Consider the following 8,851-nt stretch of genomic DNA (forward strand, 5'->3'; position numbering starts at 1 on the left):
AAAAAAAATCCAGTGCTGTGAGGAGCGCGGCTGGCGAGCTCTGCGGAAATTCCTGGCTGAACGCAATAAAGAAAAGTGCACAGATGTCCAACATCATCGAATCCCGGAGTGGAAGCCGGTGAGCACCCTTAATAATTCACTTTTTGCGTCTGTGGGTGAAGCGGGATGATGTTGGTGTGGCGACAGATGCCGTCCCGGTTCATGACACAGCAACTATGTCTGTGCTCGGCGCTGGAGGGTTTATGACTAATTTTTGTTTCAAGTTAATTTTAGTTCTTTGTTGTGGATTTTAAGGGTTTTGAGGTACTAGTGCATTGATTTGTTTATCTGCGTTTGCCTTTCACTTTGATCACGGGAGAAATTAACGATTATTTCTTCAGTCCACGTGATTAAAATAGATCGTTAAGATAGTATGATAATTCTAATTTTACGTGTGCATTTTGCAATTGTATGTGTTTAGGTTCATTTTCTGGAATGTAGATGTGGCAGATACAGATATTAACCTTGTTAATAACTTCATATGAGAATGCTTCATGTATATAAAAAAAAAAAAAAGCCTCAATGATAAAACGGATGTTTAATAAGTTTTACATACAATTCATTTATATTTTCTGTATCTTTGTTTCTGTTAAAGGTTTTTCACCTTTCTTGCTGGCATATTTGATACTTTCAATAAAAAAGAAGAGTGAAATCCAGTCAAGGCTCCATCGATGATGTTTCCCTCCCTTTCAAGCGGGGATATTGTGCACATAAACAAATAAGCTTGACAGTGAAAAACCGGGAAACCAGTAGCAGCTGGAAACCTGTGACACTTAAAGAGACAAGAGACACTGTTTGAAGAATTATAAATTTCTTCCCAACATTAACTGAAATCAAAATGGCCGAGCAAGCGACCGGGAAGTCACTCGAGCAGCTGAAAGCAGAAAGGACAGTGGAGAAAAGAGCATTCACACGACTAATTAACACCATAACCAGAGCTTATCAAGAGATGACGGAAGATGATCTTCACGACAGTTTAAGTAAACTCACTAAGCAAGCAGAGAAAGTCATGGAAGCGAATGATGATCTTGAAACGGGCATCGTCGCAGAATTAGAGGCGGAGCTGGACGCAGACAAGTCAGCTGTGTTAACAGAACAGCAAAAAGGCGACCTTGAAAAGACTGCGAGTGAGTGTGACTTAAAACTGAAAGAAATTAAAGGTCTTCTTCAAGAAACTCTCTGGGCCAAGTATGGAGATCTTGAATTGTCCACAGCGCTGCAGGTTGCTGAAGCTGAAAGTGAACGTGTCGCAGCAGTAGTTCCAGATGGAAATCACGAAGCATACGACTTCATGCTCAGTCACCTTCAAAATTTAGTAAAGACTGCAAAAGACCTGTACAGCCGGTGGCAGCGGTGCATCCCATCAGGTGATCAAAATAACTTCCGCCAAGGCCTGAGAAGTCTCGAACTCAACGTTACCAGATTAGTTTCGAGAAAAGCTGATTTCATTCGTGCGAGACGAGAGGAAGAGGCAGAGAAGATAACACCTCCACCGACAATCTCTAGCTACCCTGTGGCAACAATTAAGTTAAAGCCCACGTCCCTCCCAAAGTTTACAGGTAACAAACGTGACTTTCACAGATGGAAAAGAGACTGGGAAGCACTTCAAAAGCAGGGTGAGCCTACTGGTTCCAAGGAGGTTAAGAAGATTCAGGTGCTTGACAGTCTCGAAGAGAGGATTGTAAGAGATCTTCGCCTCACCGCTCATAATACAGCAGATGATATTTTCCGTGTCTTGGAAAATCGCTACGGAAATGTGACAGCTATTGCTATTGAAATAGTGGAGGATTTGCAAAAAATACCTGCTATAAGAAGTCACCACCCACGGAAAATAGTCGAATTAATCCAAGCAGTAGAAAAAGCACTTGGAGATTTGAGTGACCTTGGAAACACTGGCGCTATTAAAAATCCTTTAGTGACAAAGTCAATTGAAGGGAAACTACCTGAGTCTCTCAAGAAAGAATGGCTTGTTCATGTCTCTGACCAGCAAAGCTCCATCACACCAGACAACCGGTTTGATAATCTGTTAGCATTCCTCAAAAAGCAAGAGAGCATTTACGAGCAGCTCGAACAGCTAAGGGATGAGGAATCAAACAGAAGGGAGTCAAGAACCGAGCCAAGGTGGGCAAGAACAAAGTCCACAAAATCAAGCAACGACCAATCAGGGTGTGTAGTCTGTGGTGACGTTAGACATAAAAGGAAGCTCTACTTCTGCAGACAGTTCCGATCACTGAAGCTAGCAGACAAAAAGGCTGCAGTAAGAAAACTGGGAGCTTGTAAAAGGTGTCTCGAAATCCACGAGGACCATTCATTCTGCAAACCCACCTATCTATGCAAAAACCAAGCCTGTGAAGACGAGAGTGTTCCTGAGCATCACTACTATTTATGCCCAAGTGCTGAAAGAAAGGAAAGCAGTGCTATCCAGAAAAAGAGCAAGTTTCATACTGAAGGAGGCAAAGGCAGAAAAGACTACACAAAAGATCAAGAAGACTTCCTCAGTAAACTTCCACCAGAATTAGCACAGCAATGCCGAAGTGTGTTCTCAAACACTGCAGCAAGAGCGTTTAATGTGACGAAAGAACAGCCAAGTTTACTAGCAGAATGTGGGTTGCTAGAACTGCCAGTAATCATGATGCTTCTCAATGTGACCGCTAATGCGGGACAGAAAATTGGAACATTAATTGACTTAGCATCAGACACTAATTATATAACACACAGTGCTGCAAATCGTCTGAACCTGAGAGGTGAAAGAATCACTCTTGTCATCCATGGAGTCGGAGGGATGAAAGTTTGTGTAAAGACCAAGCGGTATCTTCTAAAAATCAGAGTAAGAACTCTCCAGGGCACTCTCAGGTCACATCAGTTGGCTTGCTATGGATTAGAAAGCATCGCCGAGATTCACAAAACAGTGCTGGCTGAGCAATTGCAAAATTTCTTTCCAGATGTTCCCCTTGTCGAACTTGAGAGGCCTAAAGTAGTCGAGCTGCTTATAAGCCATCGAGAAGGCCAGCTAGCCCCACAGAGAGTCAGGGTGGTTGGAGACCTGGTTCTATGGGACGGTCCCCTGGGAAAGACAGTTGGAGGAACTCACCCCAAGCTTTTCGAAGAGGTTGCTGTATCAGCTCACAGGTCCAAAACGCACTTCGCAAGGTCGATGAGAATGGCAGCTGTGAAGTATGAGGAAGTAACAGAGTACTGTCCACCAAACAAGCCATTAGCCAGATTTCATGAATCAAGCACACCAACCAGCACCCGAGACTTTCTGGAGTGGTGGAAGTGGGATTCCATTGGTGCAGCATGTGAGCCTAAATGTGGTGGCTGTCGCTGTGGAAATTGCCAACCTGGTGGGAAGGAAATGACTCTTGCTGAGGAGAGGGAACTCGAAATAGTAAGAGAAGGCCTCTCTTATGTCATAGAAGACAACCACAGCAAAGAACCACACTGGCACGCAAAGTATCCTTGGATGGAGGACCTAGCTTCCTTGCCAGACAACAGGAGTGCAGTTGAGGCTACGTTCTTGAGGATGGAAAAACAGCTAGCCAAAGAACCTGAATGGAAGGCTGCTTACAGCGCTCAGGTGCAGGACATGCTTGACACAGGGGCTGCAGTAAAGTTATCCAAAGACGCAATTGCTAATTGGATTGGGCCTGTATGGTATGTAAGCCATCTTATTGCTCCTAACCCTCACTCAGTCACAACACCAGTGAGGCTTGTTTGGAACAGCAGCCAAAGATTCAGAGGTGTCAGCATGAACGATTTGTTAGTGAAAGGTCCAGACTTTCTTAACCAGATACGTGCTGTCCTGCTGAGGTTCAGGAGTGGAGTGTACGCGGCATTAGGGGACATCAAGAAGATGTACAATTCAGTTTGGTTAGAGGACAGAGAAATGCATCTACACCGATTCCTTTGGCGAAACTCTGAAGACAAGGAGCTGGAGGAATATGCAGTCACACGAGTCAACATTGGAGACAAACCAGCAGGGTGCATCGCGCAGCTAGCAATGCGTGAAACTGCTAATTTGCCATCCTTTGCTCACCTTGAGGAAGAGCGCAGAGTGCTCCATCAAGACAGCTATGTTGACGACATTCTCACGTCCCACAACGACTTTCACCAGCTGAGGTCCATCACTGCAAATGTGGAGCTGATCTTAAAGGCAGGAGGGTTTCTTCTTAAGCCATGGGTATTCTCAGGTCAAAGTGGGAGGGGTGACCCAGAAAATGAGCCCTCTGTAATCAAGGAAAAGATCATGGTTCTACCAAACCAAATGCACGAGGACGACAATAAAGCACTTGGCCTGGGTTATGACGTGGAAGATGACAAGCTCCATGTGATGACATCAATCAATTTCTCAAAGAGAAAAAAGAAAATGAGACTAGGTCAAAATCTCTCACAAGAGCAAGTCAGAACCCAGACACCGAATCCACTGACACGTAGGGAGTTGTTGAGTCAGATATCAGGGGTGTATGATCCGGTAGGCCTAGTGACTCCCGCCAAACAGAAGGGGGCAATTCTAGTCCGCAGAGCTTTCCAAGAGGCAAAAGATGGAAAGGTTCCAGTCAGTGAAAGTTGGGATACTGCCCTCTCGGACGGTCTAAGAGAAGACGCGGTTAAGCTCTTTGAGGAATACGTCCAGCTTGGCCAGATTCAAATTCCCTAGGGCTTTAACTCCTCCAAATTCCAATGGTGAACCCTGCGCGATAACCTTTTCAGATGGGAGCGAAAATGCTTATGGTGCGGTAATGTACCTAAGATGGAACTCTGATCAGGGATCAGTGATCAAACTTGTGGAGTCCAAAGCCAAACTGACACCATTAGACCACAAAGGAGACGCTGTCAAAGCAGAGATGTGCGGAGCAGTGTTCGCTTCGTGGCTGCGGAAGTACTTTGAGCAGCATTGCCAAATTCGAGTTGGAAAATGGTACCACTTGGTTGATAGCCAAACAGTCCTTGGCGCTATACAGCGAGAAAGCTATGGCTACAAAACATTCTTCGCTAACAGGATTGGAGAAATCCAAGGAATTACGAAGGCGCAGGAATGGTGGTGGATACCAGGTCCACAGAACATTGCAGATATGATCACTAGGGGGGCTAATCCTCAAAATCTTGATGAAAATTCAGAGTGGCAGAATGGGCCGAAGTTCTTGAGCTTACCAGTAGATGAATGGCCAGTCAAGTCAGGAAAGGATTTGGCAGCTTCTGCCCGAGAAAGCATCAGTAAGCTTCAAAAGAAGGCATTTGCAGCTGCACTGGCAAGGTCTAAAGCGAAAACGCAGGAACCAGTTGAATTATCAAGGCAAAATGAGGATCTTATCCAAGTCCAAATATATCCCAGAAGACCACCTGCAGGATTAGCTGTCCAAAACTTATTCATTGTGGAAAGATTCAGTGATCTATCCAGACACATAGTTAAAACAGTAGCTTGGGTTTGGAGAGCAGTGAAGAAGTTCCTTGGCAGGGATCGGACCCTAAACAACCCAAAGTGGGAGGCAGTCTCTTCAACAGGAACCATATCAGTGAGGGAAAGAGAAGACGCCCTACGAGACATTTTCCTTGCTGCGCAAGAAGGTATAACCTTCCCCAACACCACCAAAGACAGGCTGGTAGCCTATAAGAATCCAGACTCTGGGCTATTGGTTTGTGGCGGAAGAGTGCAGGTTTTTAAAGAAGATCAAGTTAGTGTTCCAATCCTTCCCTACAACGCATGGGTGTCTACACTGCTAGCCCGAGAATCTCACAGAGAAAGCCACGGGGGTTTGGCTGAAACTTTACTTAGGATGAGGAGGAAGGCTTGGGTCATCAGGGGTAGACGAATAGCCCAAAAGGTTGTTGACAGCTGTGTTCAGTGTCGGAAGACCAAAGCAAAGAAATGCCAACAAGTGATGGGTGATTTACCACCAGAGAGGTCGCAGCCAGCTGTACCCTTCGAATTTACAACAGTGGATCTCTTTGGACCCTACCTGGTGAGAGATGATGTTAAGAAAAGAGCTTCTATGAAGGTCTGGGGAGTTGTCTTTTGCTGTATGTCAAGCAGAGCAATCCATGCAGAGCTGGTAAACACCCAATCAACTGAAAGTTTCTTAATGGCCTTCCAAAGATTTGCTGCAGTTAGGGGCTATCCTAAGAAGATCTATTCAGATCCAGGAACCAATTTCATTGGGGCAAGACCAGTTCTACAGGAGCTTTACAAATTCTTGGAGGGCATCGACAAGTCCGCTCTAGGAGAAATGGCCGCACAAAATGGAACAGAGTGGATGTGGAAGATCCATCCAGCCAATTCTCCACACAGAAATGGAGCTGGAGAAGCTGCAGTACGCATTCTAAAAAGGGCACTCCAAAACTGTGGAGTCGAGTCTACTCTCACTTACAGTGAATTCCAAACAGTCCTTCAAATGGCAGCCAATCTCGCAAACGAACGGCCCATCGATGCCAGAGCACAAGCCCAGGAAGACTGCATCCAGTATGTAACTCCAAATGCACTACTGCTGGGGCGAGCATCTCAAAGCGGTGATGTCAAAACATTTGACTTTTCCAGTTACCCATTCAAACGCCTCCAAACAATGCAGTCGATGGTGGATAAATTCTGGAGACACTGGAGCCAGCTTGCAGGTCCTAATTTATTCTTAAGGACAAAGTGGCATACCATGCATAGGAACGTTGCAATTGGAGACATTGTCTGGATAGCGGATCAAAATGCACTCAGAGGCCAGTTCAAACTTGGCAGAGTAATCAGTGTCAATCAAGACAGCAAGGGTGCCGTAAGAGACGTCAATGTCCGAACCTTCCCAAGTTACCCTGTTCCTATCACAAAGCCCTCAAAAGCAACAACTAAGAACCATCCAGTGTCAAAAAGATGCAAAGAGAAGATCCCAAGTACCGTTCTTCACAGAGACATCAGAAGACTGGTGGTCCTTCTTCCAATTGAAGAGCAAATGAACAAGTAATTTAGTAAAACAATCTAACTTGTCTACAATTAGTAGTGCCAAACAGTTTGCCTTCTAAGCATTGCGATTTCCACTTGTATCCAAGGAAAATCGAGTGGGAGGTGTCAAGTCAAACTGAGAAAGATATAAATTAATTACAAATTTAATATAAACAAATAAATAAATAACATGGAAAAATATAAATAATAAATAAAGAACTATAGTAGTCTCAGCCAATCGGAGCAAGGGGCAGAAAAGAGGAACTGAAAAAAAAAATCCAGTGCTGTGAGGAGCGCGGCTGGCGAGCTCTGCGGAAATTCCTGGCTGAACGCAATAAAGAAAAGTGCACAGATGTCCAACATCATCGAATCCCGGAGTGGAAGCCGGTGAGCACCCTTAATAATTCACGTTTTGCGTCTGTGGGTGAAGCGGGATGATGTTGGTGTGGCGACAGATGCCGTCCCGGTTCATGACACAGCAACTATGTCTGTGCTCGGCGCTGGAGGGTTTATGACTAATTTTTGTTTCAAGTTAATTTTAGTTCTTTGTTGTGGATTTTAAGGGTTTTGAGGTACTAGTGCATTGATTTGTTTATCTGCGTTTGCCTTTCACTTTGATCACGGGAGAAATTAACGATTATTTCTTCAGTCCACGTGATTAAAATAGATCGTTAAGATAGTATGATAATTCTAATTTTACGTGTGCATTTTGCAATTGTATGTGTTTAGGTTCATTTTCTGGAATGTAGATGTGGCAGATACAGATATTAACCTTGTTAATAACTTCATATGAGAATGCTTCATGTATAAAAAAAAAAAAAACAAAAAAAAAAGCCTCAATGATAAAACGGATGTTTAATAAGTTTTACATACAATTCATTTATATTTTCTGTATCTTTGTTTCTGTTAAAGGTTTTTCACCTTTCTTGCTGGCATATTTGATACTTTCAATAAAAAAGAAGAGTGAAATCCAGTCAAGGCTCCATCGATGATGTTTCCCTCCCTTTCAAGCGGGGATATTGTGCACATAAACAAATAAGCTTGACACACATGTTGTGTCATCTCTTCAAAGCACACCGGATTAGTTAGTTCATTCATTGCAACACCAAATATTTTATGTGTATTCTGTTCAATGCATGAGGAATTCCTTAGTTCTTGTATACAAAGCAAGGAAACAGTGCATAACTTAAATGTTGCAATGCAACAAGCATACAGTTGTATTATTTCTTCTATGCAACGTGTACATGTTAATTCTTTTATCCATTGCAAAGCAAACAGCACATGCTGTATTAATGTATAATATGCACAACATAAGTTATTTATTGTATGCAATGCAAAAAGTTAGTTCTTGTATTTATTGCACAGTGCAACAGCATATGTGATGTGTTTTCTCGTCAATGCACACAGGAAAGAGTTAGTTCCTGTTATGCAACGCAGTGCATAACAAGAACTAAGCGCCTGTCGAGTTATCGCTGCAATGCAATGCACATGTTATGTGTCATCTCTTCAATGCACAACAGATGAGTTAGTTCATTCATTGCAACACCAAACATTTTATGTTTTCTCTCTTCAATGCACAAAAGAAAAGAGTTAGTTCTCGCTTGCAATGCAGTGCAACAAGCACCTGTCGTGTTGTCTCATTTACTAAGAAACGGAATAACATACTGCAATGCAATGCATGTTATGTGTTAGTTACCTCTTCAGTGCATAAGGGATGATTTAGTTAATTCATCGCAACACCACATCTTTTCAACGCGTGAGGAACAAGTTAGTTCTCTTGTATACAATGCAAGGAAATAGTGCAAAACACGTTAATTCTTGTAAGCAAACAGTACATAAATCAATTGTTGTAGGATGCAATGAAAAGGTTAGTTCTTGTATTTATTACAGTGA

The 8,851-nt window shown here is 43.3% G+C and overlaps 2 protein-coding genes across 2 annotated transcripts; both read left to right on the plus strand.

Annotated features, from left to right (window-relative positions):
• On the plus strand, positions 1-4,711 carry LOC125251162. Its single transcript, XM_048164151.1, has 2 exons — positions 1-118; positions 635-4,711. Exon 2 carries the CDS (start codon positions 878-880, stop codon positions 4,694-4,696), a length of 3,819 nt encoding a protein of 1,272 aa, XP_048020108.1. The 5' UTR covers positions 1-118; positions 635-877; the 3' UTR covers positions 4,697-4,711.
• LOC125251243 lies at positions 4,697-8,002 on the plus strand. The gene is made up of 2 exons (XM_048164249.1): positions 4,697-7,345; positions 7,871-8,002. The coding sequence occupies exon 1, from the start codon at positions 4,779-4,781 to the stop codon at positions 6,978-6,980; it is 2,202 nt and encodes a 733-aa protein (XP_048020206.1). The 5' UTR covers positions 4,697-4,778; the 3' UTR covers positions 6,981-7,345; positions 7,871-8,002.
• Positions 8,003-8,851: the final 849 nt, after the last annotated feature.

The sequence above is a fragment of the Megalobrama amblycephala genome, linkage group LG1 (genome assembly GCF_018812025.1).
Source record: "Megalobrama amblycephala isolate DHTTF-2021 linkage group LG1, ASM1881202v1, whole genome shotgun sequence".
Taxonomy (NCBI): Eukaryota; Metazoa; Chordata; class Actinopteri; order Cypriniformes; family Xenocyprididae; genus Megalobrama; species Megalobrama amblycephala.